General features: G+C 38.0%; 1 protein-coding gene across 1 annotated transcript in view; it reads right to left on the reverse strand.

Annotated features, from left to right (window-relative positions):
* npepps (aminopeptidase puromycin sensitive) overlaps positions 1 to 16,902 on the reverse strand; it is a 233,198-nt gene that overhangs the window by 101,605 nt on the left and 114,691 nt on the right. The window contains exons 4-7 of the mRNA XM_043674808.2: positions 15,530 to 15,651; positions 14,498 to 14,605; positions 2,713 to 2,913; positions 994 to 1,090 (exon numbers count right to left, since the gene is read on the reverse strand). Of these exons, the coding sequence (XP_043530743.1) occupies positions 994 to 1,090; positions 2,713 to 2,913; positions 14,498 to 14,605; positions 15,530 to 15,651 (528 nt within the window). The remainder of the gene's footprint in view (positions 1 to 993; positions 1,091 to 2,712; positions 2,914 to 14,497; positions 14,606 to 15,529; positions 15,652 to 16,902) is intronic.

Raw genomic sequence — 16,902 nt, forward strand, 5'->3', positions numbered from 1 at the left:
GCTCTCAAAGAAAGATAAGTAAGAGAGATGACGAGTAGAAGTCATCCTCTCCTTTGGCAATCATGAGGAATGTAGGTGTGAGAAGGGATGGAATTGTGCAGGTAGAGATTACAAATAATAGGCCATCAATTTTGGAACTCAACAAATTTTCAGTAGCCAATTATTGAGTGACATATTGGGAAGTCACCAAGCTGAACAGAGGAATGGCAATCGGAAAAAAAGACAATAGATGACAAGAATTAATTGCACAATTTTTCACAACGTTACTGTCAAAAATGGCACAATTTCTGAATAAATTATTTCATTAGGAAGATGAAAATAGGCATATTTTTGTTCAGAAAAAGTTACGGATTAAATAGTTGCATTTTTATCATGAATTTCAGAGTGTCTCAAATCACCACCTCTGCAAGAATTGTATTTATAAAGCTCCATGTGATATAATATCCCCAAGCAATTTAAATGAATATTGCAAAATAAATTATCACACCAAATCACGTTTGGTCAAAGTGGGAGGTTGGAAGGAATATCTTAAAGGAAAACAAGATGGATAAAGTTAAAAATGACATGATACCAGGTTATAGTCCAACAGGTTCATTTGAAAGTACAAGCTTTTGGAGCACTTTGAAAGCTTGATCTTTCAAATAAACCTGTTGGACTATAACCTGGTGTCACTTCCACAAGATGGAGTAAGGCAGAGAGGTATAGAGGGGAAATTTCAGTGCTATCGTCTTAGCAGTTGACAGTATAGCCATTAGTGGTCAGGTGATTAAAATCATCAATGCTCAACAATTCAGAATTAAACTAGTACATATAACTGAGGGTTGTGGCTAAAAGCAATTACAAAGTGAGGAGGGGAGAGGTAATGGAGGGATTCAAAAGCACAAACAAGAATTTCAAAACCAAGGCATGGCGTAAATAGTAGTAAACATAGGCTAGCAAGTACAAAATGACTAACATTAATTTGAAAAGCAGTGACATCCTTAATGTACCAACCTGCTGCAAAATCTGCAATGGCTATCAGGTCAATTTTTGGAAGAGGATACGGAACATTAAAATATTCTTTATAAAAAGGTAGTGTCTTGGCAGCAACCTAGTGAAGAGAAAAGCAGAGCTTTTATTACTATTGAACATAAAACTGCATTTATCTGCTCAGCTATAAATGTCTATTTCTGTTCCATACAAACAGGGAACAGAGTTGATTCCTTTAAGATCTCACTAAAGCAATTAAAAAAAATCTAGAATGTGAGATGCTTATGGTATAAAAAATGGGAAATATATTCCAAAATGGATTTTTTTTTTTGTTTTTTTAAAATGGGAATCATTCTCTAAATTGCAATGGACAGTGACATTCCTTCTTCCTGATGGGTCTGCAGGGAATCAGTTTCATAATGTCCTAATTTCCTCATTTAAAATGCATTTTTAAAAGTTACATTTAAACCTAACATGATTGCAAAATGCAAAAGACTGTACTAGTATCTATTTAGGAAGATTATTTTCAGCCCAATATCTAGATATAATTTTTTCCCCAGAGAGCCTTTTTTTTTTACCTGGAAACCTGGCCCCTATGAGTCAGCAGTTACAGCAGGAGGATGAGCAATGTCACTGCTAATATGGAGAAAAACAGTAGGGTTACAAAGTTGATTTATACACAACACAGTAGCACATGATCCAAAATATTTCACCGAGGATTCTCATTGAAGGATTTGCATGTCTCCCTCCCATCACTCTCCACCAATTACCTTCCTGAAAGTGCTGACTCTTTGCTAGGACACTGTTACCTGAACATCAGGCAATCATCCTACATTACTTCATCCAAATTACCAGTCATCATCAACTGAGAGTTCAAACAGTGAGACTCTTCGCAGACAAATCTGGTTCTCACCTGATGTTCCCACACAGAAGTTACAGGAAGGTTTCTGGATGGCAGTCACCGATGAGAACAGCAGATGGCTTCAGCTTCCCTAACCCAAAGGTTGGAAACCAACTATAGAAATCCCAAGGTCTTCCTGTTGTGAATGGCACTGCTATTCACCAAAGAAAGTGTCCTACATATCATTTACTAAATTTATGACATGCAAAAACCTAATTCTTTTGACAATGCCCTTGGTTTAAGTTCTAAGCATACTGGTATTAATTTCTTTTAATTGAAATATTTTTCAAGCTATGAGCTGTGTTTGTGATTTCTCACTGCCCCCACTAACTCCCCTCCCCTGTTCTGTCCTCCAGATTCCTCCAATGGCATTTCCAACATAACTCCAAGACAAATCATTCCTAGTCCTCTGTCCTCATCATTACCACAAAGGCCACTAGGTTGGTCAAAAGGACTTGCATGTCAAGTTATCTGAACTTTGATGAAACACAGAGTTTTGCTTTAAGTCTCATGCAGCTAGGAATTCATTGCTTTAGAAATCTGAAAGTCACCAATGTGTGCTCACTAGCATAGCATGCTGGAGTACATAGTGTCATGTAGTGCTGGATCACCATGTGGTGTTCAAACAGTAAAGGATTAATAAGTAAAAGTTAATGGCACAAGAGCCCATTTTGAATTTACCCTTTAACTGTCTTCTTAAGGGATCAGATAACTTTAAAGTTTCATTCAGAGAACCGGAGTACAAATGATATCTTGGATTCAAGAAACGAGGGCAGTTCCTCCTCTCCCTCCGTTTCTTTTTAAGGATACACTATACAAAAGGACACAAAAACAACAACAACCTCGAGAGCAAATTTTCCTTGATCCGCTTTTCCAATGGGTGTGTAGACACGGACTAGAATGCCATCTGATGACCTGGTTTCCACAAAGTCATATTCACCAACCACAAATGCCACCAAGTACGTGGACATTATCGGCGATTTGGCAAACTTGACTTCAACCATGTCTTCGTCGTCAGGATATGGGTTACGCTCAGTCACGTTCTGTAACATTGAAGGCAGAACTCAGATTAGAAATTGCAGAATGCATTAGTAACACGCTTCACCTGGAAATATCCAATTCTGTATTGTAACAACAATATGAAGAATTCTGTACTAAAATAAACTGGAAAGGTTAAATAAAAATCAAATTTAAAAAATCCCTGTATCAGCAGTGGTTGAAATAATCAAAGTTGTCACAAAAGGAAACATCACTGAAGTAAATCTTATAAACCAGCACTCATTTTAATTGTTGTGTTTACCATTAAGTTAGAGCAGATGTAGGATTGTATTCCCTACCAGTCTTGTGATCTGTCAGAAGGATGTTGTGAAACTTGAAAGGGTTCAGAAAAGATTTACAAGGATGTTGCCAGGGTTGGAGGATTTGAGTTATAGGGAGAGGTTGAATAGGCTAGGGCTGTTTTCCCTGGTGCGTCAGAGGCTGATGGGTGACCTTATAGAGGTTTATAAAATCATGAGGGGCATGGATAGGATTAATAGCCAAGGTCTTTTCCCTGGAGTGAGTGAGTCTAGAACTGGAGGGCATAGGTTTAGGGTCAGAGGGGCAAGATATAAAAGAGACCTAAGGGGCAACGTTTTCACGCAAAAGGTGGTGCATGCTGGAATGGGCTGCCAGAGGAAGTGGTGGAGGCTGGTACAATTACAGCATTTAAAAGGCATCTGGCTGGATATATGAATAGGAAGGGTTTGAAGGGATATGGGCCAGGTGTTGGCAGGTGGGACTAGATTGGGTTGGGATATCTGATTGGCATGGACGAGTTGGGCCAAAGGGTCTGGTTCTGTGCTGCATGTCTCTATGACTCTGACTCCTCTCTGAGGCAGAAAGTCAAGGTTTCAAGTTTCACTCTGTATCTTTGATCAAACAAATTAAGGCCCCATCTGCCATTCAGCTGGAAGTAAAGATTTCATGGCACTATCGGAAAAAGAGTAGTGCAGTACTCTTGGGGGCCTGCCTAAATATAATCCCACAACAAACATACTTAGAGCAAACCACCTCAAAGTTGATTGAGTGACCCTTTGAGCATAAATTGGTTGTGTGCCAAATGACCTCAATTAGAACAGTGACTATAAGTAATTATTTTTAAGTTATTAATATCCCTAGGACATCCTGAAACATTTACGCAGCACGATCATGTCAACCTCATGTTCCTTCTGTGAACATTTCACCCTCCTCCACTTAGCAAGTTTCTTTTCTCTACCAGTCAAAAGTATTAAAATGTCAAAAGAAATTACACATCAATTTTTCTCTTTATCAGCTTTAAACATGACATCTCTTCAGATTGACAAGTTTTGAGACATGCATTTTCCAAAGAAACAAGTCACTGATGAATGGAAAAAAGATCAGACTTAATAACATGCCAATACTGACAGAACAAACTCTTGATCATAGAAAAACAAAAACCAACAAGCATGTGTCATGGTTCTTCAAGTAATCTCAATCAGAGCAATTTCCTTCCATTTATCTGAGTAAATAAACTTTCTTTACAATTACTTCAGTTACAGCCCACATTACAAGCCAAGAATTTTCTCAGTTCTTGGGTTGGAATGCACCAATGTTAACAACATTCCAACAATTCAATAAATGGTCATATAGTAACTCTTAGATCTCTGTGCAACTTTGGAAGCTATCACAGTTATAACCTATTTTGTATTCAACCAATACACACGTGAGCAAATCCAATAGGACAGCAGGGAGGAATAGGGTCATCTTCTTCCCTAAACCATCCAAATTTCTCTGGTTTTCATCAAGCTAAATTCAGTGTAGCATCTGAGTTTTTTTTTCCACAGATTGTTTAATCAGGAGTAAATGTTATTGGGAAAATCACAACTCGGAAGAATCTTAGATGTTAAAGGCTAGATAGGCCAATGGCATTTTTGCAACCAACAGAGGGAAGGGGTTGAAAAATGCAAGAATCTTGTATGATATCTCACTGTCAATGGTTTAGCAGGAAACCTGCAGAAAATTACAATACTCTGGTGGTTTCCAAGTTCCATTAATTTTGCTTCAGCTGGAGGTGCCACAGTCGTCTTCAACTGCAGTTGAGATATTTTTTCAGGTCAGCCCATCTATGATGACAGTACACCAAGAGTGAGAACTTCATATTAGTTTGCACAGCCTGGGTCACGTACAGACTATCTTCACAGAAGTAAATAACATTTCTTTTTCTGTTTTGTCTTCTTTGCGGACCAACCTATTTCACCCAAGCTGTTCCACACCTACATACTGTATTTGGAGGGTTTTTTTGAACGCAGATTGGGGAAGGAGGCTCATTCCAAAAAAAAAGCAATTGTAGTAGTTTCACTAATGGTATGAATCTGCACGGTTAGTATTAAAAGAAACAGAAATTTTTCCAGAAGCCATTTATTTTTTTCCCAAAAATCAAACCCAGATGGTCATGATTTTTGGACTGCTGCGCACATTAGAAGTTGTCCCAAGGATGACGAATTTACAATCAAGAATAAACAAAATATTACTCAACTAGAGGTGAATTTTGACAAAAATCTGGGCACATGGCTGTAAACAGGTAGGGCGTTGCACTGATGTACAGTGGCTCAAAAATTGAGAATTTTTCTTGATTTCCCCAATTATAATTCACAGATCCAAGAGATCAACCATCTACGAAGGTTATTGCAAAAAACTTTGCAACTGGTAAAACAGTGGGAATTTGAGGTTTTGGATTAGTCTTCTTGTTTCTTCTCTTGAAAAAGGCACACAGTTTCCAAAAGCAAGTAAGTTCAAAATGAACAAGAACTGGTCAGAAAGAGATGCTGGAATTGTTATTTGTCGTAAGTAATATTTCAGATCTGCTAGATTATACACAATACTACAACCAGTCTTCAGCAGCAGTTGTAAATAAAGGCTGAATTCTACAAAATTCAACACTTCTGTCAAACGCAACGGATACAGAAACCTGAATGTTGGGACTGGTAGATTTACTAATATTACAGTCAAAACACAATCAGTAAATGGTGTAAGTTTATGAAAACAAAATTGTGGCTGAAGTTTGCGTGATCTTTATTTAACATTTGGAATCTAATTTCAGGCAAACCTGGACAGACTAGTTTAGAACCAATGAGAAGTAACTTCACATTTCAAACAATAAAAAAAACAAAATAAATGAACATAAGAACACCAGTTATTTTGTAAATTCGTTCTCTCAGATTTGTCTAACTGAAGCTAATCCGAATCCATTCTTAGCACCTGATTACAAGAAACAAAGAATTAAAACCTAGAGCCATTTCCTTTTCAACATTCACAAGTTTCTAATATCAGTTTATTTCACCAAGAGGGCAACAAAGCCTCTGAATGCAGATTCACAATTTTATGAGCCCAGCTGTTGCATCTGAAGGAATTGAACTTCAGATCTTCATGGATCCCCATGATAAGAATTAGTGATGCAAACAAGCCATGGTTACCTACAAAACAGACTGTGTCTTTACATTGTGCCTGTGTCAACATCAAAGCAAGTGCACAGGAAAAATAACAAATATATCAATGAGGATTGCTTTGATTTAACTAGTGTGGTCGATCTTGCCCTCCCTAATTTTGGGAAGCTCCACAACATACACCATCAGATCACAGCTTATGCTAATGGCAATAGATTATCAAATTTTTAAGAGCTTACAGCACTAACATTAAACTAACATTAGTTTTACAGCAACAGAAAGTTTACTATTCCTTCCAACTCAAAATAAAAATGAATAATTTTATTTCCTGTACTAATTTCAAGATAAAATTACAGCCTGAAACAGCAAACAGTAATTAATATGAATGCTAGTTATCCTCATAAACAGTTAAATGTTTAGACCTTAACATTCATTGCCTGTATCAATTACACATTCTTTAGCTTACTGCACATAATCGCTTCCTACTCTAAATGTTCTAATAGAATCTCCTTTTCACTCATAACTCAAAACTGCACCTTCAACCTCTTTCAAATCAACTTCCTGTTAATCATTACAGATACAGGCTTTGAGCACAGTTACTGCCTCATGAAATGCAATCACAATTGTAAAGAGCTTTACTACTCTATCAACTGTGCAACTTCCCATCATGTCCCTCAACGACATCTCTGTAGTAATGATCCTTCTCATCAGATAACTGAACATGCCTAAAGATTTGTGCCATAACTGATGTACCTAACTATCCTAGCGTATTAACTAGCATACCTTCAAAAAGACCAGCCTGGTGGGCAAATGGTAGGCTTTGCAGCATCATGGAGGAGAAAGTGAGGACTACTGATGCTGGAGATCAGAGCTGAAAATGTGTTGCTGGAAAAGCGCAGCAGGTCAGGCTTCGGATTTGTTGTAGGTACTGGTTGTAGTACCAGATGATTGTAGGGTGGCAAATGTTATTCCCTTGTTTAAGAAAAGGATTGGGGATAATCCTGGGAATTACAGACCAGTCAATCTTACCAGATGGGCAAATTATTGGAGAAGATTCGGAGAGACAGGATTTATGATTACTTGGAAGACCATAGTTTGATTAGAGATAGTCAGCATGAGTTTGAGAGGGGCAGGTTATGTCTCACAAACCTTGCTGAATTCTTTGAGGATGTGACAAAACACACTGATGAAAGTAGGCAGTGGACGTGGTGAACATGAATTTTAGCAAGGCGTCTTGGCTCAGAGAGTAAGGAGGTATGGGATAAAGGGAAATTTGGCCGTCTGGATACAGAATTGGCTGGCCCTTAAAAGAGAGGGGGTGGTAATAGATGGAAAATATTCAGCCTGAAGTTTGGTGACCAGTGGTGTTCCACAGTGATCTGTTCTGGGACCTCAGCTCTATGATTTTTATAATTGACTTGGATGAGGAAGTGGAAGGGTGGATTAGTAAGTTTACCAATGACATGAAGGTTGGTGGGTTTGTGGATATTATGGAGGGCTGTTGTAGGTTGCAACGAGACACTGCCAAGATGCAGAAATGGGCTGCAAAATGGCAGATGGCATTCAAGCTGGAAATGTCTGAAGTGATTCACTCTGGAAGATCAAATCTAAATGCAGAATACAGGGTTAAAGTCAAGATTCTTGGCAGTGTGAAGAAACAGAAGAATCTTGGGGTCCACATCCACGGATTCCCTCAAAGTTGCCACTCAAGTTAATAAGATTGTGAAGACGACATAATGTGTGTTGGCTTTCATAAGCAGGGGGCTTGAGTTTTAGAGCCATGAGGTTATGTTGCATCTCTATAAGTCCTGGTTTTACCACACCTGCAATACTGCGTTCAGTTCTGGTCGCCTCATTATAGGAAGTTTTAGAGAAGGTGAAGAGGAGATTTACCAGGATGCTGCCTGGACTGGAGGGCATGTCTTACGAAGAAAGGTTGAGGGAGCTTTTCTCATTGGCGTGAAAACGGATGAGTGGTGACTCGATAGGGGTGTACAACATGATGAGGCATAGATAGAGTGGAGGCCAGAGACTTTTTAACCAGGGTGCAAACGGCTATTCTGAGGAGGCATAATTTTAAGGTGATTGAAGGAAGTTTTAGAGGCGATGTCAGAGATAGGTTCTTTACACAAAGTGGTGGGTGCATGGAATGCACTGCCAGCAGTGGTTGCAGAATCAGATACATCAGGAACATTTAAGCGACTCTTGGATAGGCACATGGATGATAGTAAAATGAAGGGTAAGTAAGTTAATAGGATAAAAAGTCAGCACAACATTGAGGGCCAAAGGGCTTGTACTGTGCTGTACTATTCTATATTTCTATGTTCTATTAACATTTCCTGCATAAAATGATCAAGGAATAGCAACAGAAGACATGTCAAAGCTTAAACATGGTAAAAAGTTTGTCAGTTACTCAAAGCACTATCAGTCCAGGTGCTATAGCTTTCGTTTAAATTAATAGCTGCACCAGATGTGCGTAAATCAGAAAACAATAAGCCTCACTCCCAATCTGACAAGAATAATTCCCAGTGTGAACTTTCAAATACACTTACAGCTCCTTTCAACAGTGCTACCTAGCTGAAGTTTTGATAGGGTTACAAATGTTCTTTACTACATTGAATCAGAAATTCACCTGAAAAATGGGATTGTAACCTCGGTGTCCTAATCTCTAAGTAACAGTTATACACAGCAATTACTGACATATGATGATGATGAGCACCTCATAAACTTGAGTACATTATAATTAAGGAAGCCAGGTAAGGGCCAACAGCAAATGTATCTGTGCGGCGATGTTTGACATATCCTACCAAAGGATAGGAAAAACAAAAAAGAGATGAGGTAAGTTACATATTGCCATGTTTGTATTTTAGAAGGCATTAGGCTGCAGCTTGAGGAGAAATTTAAGTGGGGAAATTTCAATGCTTACAGTTCAAAGAGAATGAGTTACAGCATAAATAAGAATGTACTTCATACAAAATTGCTGACATTTCAAACTTGCAAGAAAAGAAAACATGAACAATCCTTCAGTAACATCAGAAGACAGTGACAGCAAACACCAATGAAAATCATAAAGGAGCTTGGGGTCAGTGAAGAGGGACGAGTTTCTTATCCTCTTACCATATTATTGGTGCACAGCCTCCTCCAATATGGGCGCAGTATTCCAGGTTATGAATGAGATTATAAAATACTTCATAAAACTTTATAAAATATTTTTAAAGCCAAGAAATGAAAGCAAAAGAACATTAGACTCTGAAAACAAACCTATGTTTTTTGAAGGCAGACATGGCAGTGCATGAATTCAACTTTCAGAACTGAGGACATGTGGAGTTAAGATTATCATAACAGGATGATGATTATGGGCCCATCCACACACGTAACTATGGAAAATATAAATGACCTTTTAAAATGTAATACAGTGGACTAAGCTGCTTTTTCTTCACTTCAAAAACTAGCTAGTACACACTATAAGGTTCAAAGACCCCTCTCATTCAGAATTCTACATAAGATCATGAGAAATAGAAACAGGATTAGGTCACTGAGCTCCTTAAACCTGATCTGCCATTCAACACAATCACAGCTGGTCCAACATGCCTCATGTCCACCTTTCTGCTTTTTCCCCATAATTCTCCCAATCAAAAGTCCATCTACCATATATAAGTATGTAAAAGTCGATCTCATCGAAAGGTCGACCCCTTATATTTGGCCAAATATCTTATATTTTCCATATATCTCACGTAAAAGTTGACCCTACTATATTGCATTATAAACCTCCTACAAAAGAAACTGCATGTTCCCATTAACCCACTTAAACAAATTTGCATTCATTCATACCAGTAACTACTCATCGCTCTTTGTTTACTATATTGAGTCTCTATTCATTCTTTCAGAACTCTATTTAGCCAACTTGGTTTACTACAGCATGTTTTGATTCATTCACTCATTCAGACCAGTACCAAGTCTATCAGTACTTATTGCACTTTGTTCACTATACATCCAAAAGTTATTAAAAAGTTAATCATTTTAATTGTGCCATTCTATCTGAATAAAAGTGAGACATATTACCTACATATATCTTTAATTTCTTGACAAATTTGTTAATGTTGCTGAGGTTCATTACATACGAGAGTAAATGGGAGGGAAATGAAAGAATTTGGTGGGAAAGTTCAAGATGTTTACACATTCAGAATTTAATAAATGTTTCATTTTAAGTGTGCCATTACACCAGGCCGTGACTATGTTGAACAGCGTGATTTTGCAAGATTTCAATGAATCTTTGATGTGTTAAATTTTCATACCGGTATGTATAAATAAAATTTACTACCAGAAATTCATTCTTGTTTCTCTTGTTTTTAATCTGGTAATTACCTTTACCGTAATTCATTGTGTTGTTCTTTTTTTTTAAACCAGGGATTAGTTGAGCAATCAAATCAACTTCTGCCAATAATATGGTATTTCGAACTGCAGCATGAATTTCAGCCCCTCAAAACTACTGCCCGTGTAATAGTCAACCCTATAATTTGAACCTTTAAAAATAGTCCAAAAAAATTTGACTTTTGAGTATATACGGTATCTCCACTTTAAATATATACAAGGACTCTACCCTCACAAGGCAAGGAGTTCCAAAGACATTCAATCCTCCAAGAGAAAATTCCTCCTGCCATATCTTAAATTGGAATTCCTTTATTATGGGACAATGCCGACTGGTCCTAGACTCTCCCATAAAGTGAAACATCCTCTCAGCATTTACCCTGTCAAGTTCTTTAAGGGATTTACGTCTCAGTGAGACCACCTATCATTCTTCTAAACTCCAGTGAGTAAAGTCCCAACCTGCTTAGCCTTTGCTCACAAGACACTCTTTCTGTACATTGAACATTTTTTGCAGTCGCTGAATTCAGTAGGAAAACAGACAAGTTTTCCAAGTATCCATAAAGATGTCAGCAATTCAAAACTTCCCACTGGTGTTGTAAGAAATGCTCTCTGAGAAAGCTGACAGCAAGTCACTGTAACAGTGAAGGTTACACATCTCACCATGGTCACTTACCTGGATCTGTAATGAGGAAATTAAATGAGTTATGGTCCATCACAGTTTTCTCTGAGAATTTAATCAGTTTTTATTCAAGCAGAAAAGTACAATATCTAACTACATAGTGACTATGCTAATATGGAGCTGCAGGCATAGTGGCATTCGCTGGACTAATAGACTAGAGTCTTGGGTAATCCTAACCTGGATAGATTCCTGCCATGGCTGATAGTGATATTGAAATTTTATTTTAAAATCTTGAAACAAAACTCGAATGATGACCATTGTTGCTTGGACCAAAAACCCATCTGGTTCACTTATATTCTTTATGAAAGGCAATCTGCTATCCTACTTGGCCTCATCGACATGTGACTCCAGGCTCACAGCACTGTGGTTGCTCTCTGAAATGGCCTTAGCAAGTTATTCAGTTGTATCAAACGGTGAATAAAAACTCCAACAAAAAGTAACAAAACCTGACTGACCAGCATTGTTACTGACTAAGCTGACCGTGTACTAAAAGGACATAGCTGATAGACTGGGTCTGTCTCCAATGGTGAAGCAAGCAATAATTTTGAAAACCATTCTTGGGCACAGCCTCACCAATCTGCTGCCACAGGTGCATCTGTCCATGACACCATCAGCCTTGATAAAGACAAAGTCCTGTCTTCACATTAAGATACCTTCCCTTGCAGTGTGTGGTAGTAATAGTGATAAATGAAACAGATTCCAAACAGATATAGCAACTAAACTGATCATCCAGAAGATGCTGTGGGTCATCAGCAACAGCAGAATTGTTCTCAAACACAAACTACAATCGCATGGTCCAGTATCCTTCCAACTCTACCATTGCTATTCAGACACAGGATCAACCTTGGTTCAAAAATAAAGTGCAGAATGGCACAGCAGGAGTGGCACCAAGTATACCTAAAAATAAGGTATCAACCTGGTGATGCTACAACACAGGAATCTTTGAATTCCAAACAGCAAATTATGGACAGGGCTAAGTGATTCCACATGGATCAGATCTGAACTCTGCAGTCCTGCCTTAACCAATCATGAATTGACACCTAAACTACTCACTGGAGGAGGCAGCTCCACATATCCCCATGCTCAATGTGACTGGGGAGCTCAGCACATGAACATAAAAGGCTGAAGCATATGCAACAATCTCCAGCTAGAATTGCTGAGTGGATGATATATGTCAACCACCTCCAGAGTTCCCCAGTGACACAGATGACTGTCTTCAGTCAATCTGATTCACATCACATATTAACAAGAAATAGATGAAGACAGTGGATATGGTAAAGGCTATGGATCCCGACAACATTTGGGCAATAGTGCTGAAGACTTGTGTTCCAGAACTTCTACGTCTCTACCAAGCTATTCAATAAAGTTAGAACACTGGTATCTATCCAATAATATGGAAAATTGTCTTGGTGTGTCCTGCACAAAAAAAATCTAACCCGGTAAGTGACATCCAATCAATCAATCTACTCTCAATAATCAGTAAAGTGATGGAAGGTGTCATCAGTGTTATCCAGCCGCACTTGGTTTGCGATAACCTACTCACTAATGCTCAGCTTCGATTATACCAGAACCATTTAGCTCCTGCACTCATTTTAGCCTTAGAACACAGACTATAGAGTGAAAACTATATTTCTATACATGAGAAACTTTACAAGAATTATCTAAAAGTCCAACCACATAATGTATATGCCATCAACACTGCATAAGATAAATGTGGGAAATGGCTTTTGTTTGTGGAATAATGACATTTGCTTAAAAGCATAAAACTGTTTCAACTGAAAACTAATACTGGTTAAATGCCTGAAACCCAGAGAGGAGAGGAGAGCAACTGTCCTTACCATCAAGGCTACGTTTGACTTACTGTGGCATCAATGAGCCCTGGCAAAATTGAAGTCAATGGGAATCAGGAGGAAAACTCTCCACTGGTTGGTGTTACACCTAGCACAAAGGAAGACAGTTGAGGTTGTGGGAGGTCAGTCATCTCAGCTCGAGTACATCCCTGGCGTGGTGCCATTGGTCCAACCATCTTTAGCTGCTGCAATGACCTCCCCTCCCACCCCCAATAATAAGATCAGAAATGGGGATATTTGCTAATAATTGCTAAGTATTCAGCACCATTTGCAATTCCTCACATAGTAAAGCAGTCATGTCCAAATATAGCAAAACCTGGTTTGTGCTGTTAAGTGGGAACGAATGTCTGTGCCAGACACTTGACAGATAATGATGATCTCCATCAAGAAGGAACTGAAACGTCACTGAATTGCCGCTAACATCATTTTTGGGGTTAACCATTGACCAGAAATTGAACTGGACTAGCCATATTAATGTGGTTACAAGAATAGGTCAGAGGCTTCAGAAAACCACGAGTAACTCACCTCCTAACTTCACATAGCCTGCCCACAAATGACAAGTACGTGATGGAATACTCCTTACTTGTCCCACATTAGATAATGGAACTCCAACAAAACTCAAGCAGCTTGATACCATCCAGGACAAAACAGCCTGCTTATTGGCACCACACTGATAAAAGTTCACTCCCTCAAATACTGACACACACAATAGCAGCAGTGTGAATCATTTACAAAATGTACTGCAGAAATTCATTAATGTTCCTTGGACAGCAATCTACAAACCCAAAATCACCACTATCTTAAAGGACAAAGGCAACAAATACACAAGACACCAGCTTCTGCCTGTTCCTGTTTAAGCCACTCACTTGTGAGACTTAGAAATATATTGCTACTCTTTTACTGTCACTGGGTTGAAACCCTGGAACATCCTCCCTAACACCAAATGAATTGCAATGGATCAAGAAAGCAGGTCACATCACCTAAGTGGCAACAGGGCTGGATAATAAATGCTGGCCCCGCCAGCAAACCTGACCAAAAGGAAAAAAAACAGAATCCAAACTATTTGTTTGAGATAAATGGTGATTAGACAAAATGCACAGTAATTACATTTACTTATTCTGCAGATAAGACAATTCTTGCCTTCTTCATTTTAATAACTTAGCTATGAATCATTTTTTGCAATTTATTCCATATAAACTTTTGAACAGCTTTCATCCTTTTTTATTCCACCAGTACCTCCTTTTACAGGATCACACATGGAAACAAAGTACACATTAAAACTTACCATATTCGATAAGGCAACTCTGTCCTTCGGAACAATTAGCGTGATGTCAAACGTTGCTTTTATGGCAGGTTCATCCCAACATGGAAATGCTCTCCGTGCATCTGTAGGCTGGAGAGAGAGAAAAAACAAACAATGGGTAAAGAGGGCGAACAGCAATGGAATCAAAAGACGGATAAAAAAGGATAAGGAGTGAAAGAAGAAAAGTAGTTTGATTCAAATAGTGTACATAGTTTGTATTCTATACACTACATAGACAAGAGAAACTTTACAAGAATTATCTATAAGTCAAACCAGATAATTAAAACTGCAGAGGATAAATGTGGGCAATGCTTTCTGTCTGTGGAATAATGACATGGGTTTAAATGTATAATACTGTTTCAACTAAAGACTAATACTGGCTCAATGCCTCAAATCCATCAATCCAAAACTGGTGATTTGCAATGTAGACATTTTAAAATCGAGTTACTAAGTGAATTATTAGCTGAATAAAATAATTTGTTATGTGCTCTACTTGTGTAGTGGCACATGAACTAGTTATCAGATTCTATGTCCATCTTCCCCCAAACTCCAAGGGATCCGAGCAACTCTTGACTCATTAAGCCCCATTCTTCCAACATGAATAGCCCAAGGTGAAAACCAGTAAGATCTGAAATTAGCACAGGTTCAATCCCAGAGTTGCTGTTCCAAAACCTCTACCCGTCTATTTCGTTTGAGACAAAAGCAGAATTTCAAAGTCAAGTAACTTTAAAAATTAAGCACTTCTCAAGCTCAGTGGAAGCTGTTTAAGATATGGCCTTTGTTGCTCTTTGTTTTCTCCTCCAGCAGATGGAGCTTCTTAAAAGCTCACAAAGTGACATCCAACAGGTTGGTAAAGAACGAGAGCCACACTCTGCACCACCATTTTTCTATCTCCAGAAATCCAATACCAATAAACTGCTACACTTTCAAAACCTAGCCCTATACCTCAAGTTTTATCAGAAATGCATTAAGGATTCAACAGGACTTCACTACACTGAAGTTTTATTTTCTAACCTCAAATTGAGACACGGCAGCATAGTGAGTTTCTCCCGATGGTGTTGTATACTTGCTTCTGTAAAATCCCTTCATTTTGTCATTGAGCTCACCAACAAAATCAATCTTCAACATGCCACGACCTGTTACAAAATAATGCTATAATTAATGAAAAAAGTATGTTTTATTAATATTTACAAATGGACTATACAGCTGACAGAAATGACTTTCTTTATTAAGCACTGAGGATATCAGTTCAGCTTCCTGAGTGTAAGATTTTAATACTACTTTTTGCATTAACTTTTTTGTTTGGGTATAAATGCTGGAAATGGAATTAACATGCACAGCAAAGCCAAATACATAGTAACAGATGCTTTTGGTCTATTCCAATAATGAACCCAAAAGCCATCTCAGAAGAATCATTGTAATTATCTTCACATCCAACATCAAAAAACACATTTCTCTTGGGTTTCCCTTGGCTGCAAAACTGGATACTTCTAATACTATGGGCATGTAATTTTAAGAGATGAACTGCCAAAGGTAATTTCATCCAATAAGACAAGAACATACCATACGAACAATCCAAATTTAAAACTAGGTCAGTCAGGGCATTAATACACCACCCAGCTTTCAGTAAATATGACATATTTTGATTAAAGGACCAAAGGAAAGTGTCTTTCTCTTAAAAATTGAGCAAAACTATAGACTGCTTTATCATTGAATTCTTCCTGCAACTGCTCCAAATTGTGCAGTTAGCACACTTTCCACTGTTACCATATGTATACTGCATATCATCTTCCATAATAGTAGAAATAATAGCGGTTATATACTCCAAAAGATGAAACTGCACTCTTGCCACCCTAAATGTGACTGACTCTTCAAATGTGCACTGAATTAGCCTATTAGACTGCTTACTTTGACCACATTATGATTCATCCTTCTTTCAAATATTGACAGATCTGTTGCACAATAGCAAAGGTTCACCTTTATGTCCAACATTCAAGGTTTATTCTGTTTTCATCTCCCAATTCCATCCCTTGAACCAAAAAGTATTTTGAGGACCCACTCATAATTCCTGACTTGTGACCTTTAATGGACAAAGTACCTTTCAGTTTCTGGGTGAGGATATTGTTTAGCTCTTGTCATTCCTATCATCAGTGTAGCACACATGACTGAAAAATGCTCTAATAGATCAATTAGCAAAATCTTCAATTGTAAAATTCACGATAGATGTATCCCCTCTTCAATAATTTGATAGGTTATCAGTTGGAAGGTCTTATTTTCATTCCCTGGAATCCCTTTTTCAAGGGATAAGTTAGAATTACATAATTCATTCCTACCAAATGATGTGATTTAAAACTTAAGTCATTTCACAACAATACTTGGTTCTTTTC

Source organism: Chiloscyllium plagiosum, unplaced genomic scaffold, assembly GCF_037043375.1.
Source record: "Chiloscyllium plagiosum isolate Xiang-an unplaced genomic scaffold, Cpla_swu_hap1 HiC_scaffold_32, whole genome shotgun sequence".
NCBI lineage: Eukaryota > Metazoa > Chordata > Chondrichthyes > Orectolobiformes > Hemiscylliidae > Chiloscyllium > Chiloscyllium plagiosum.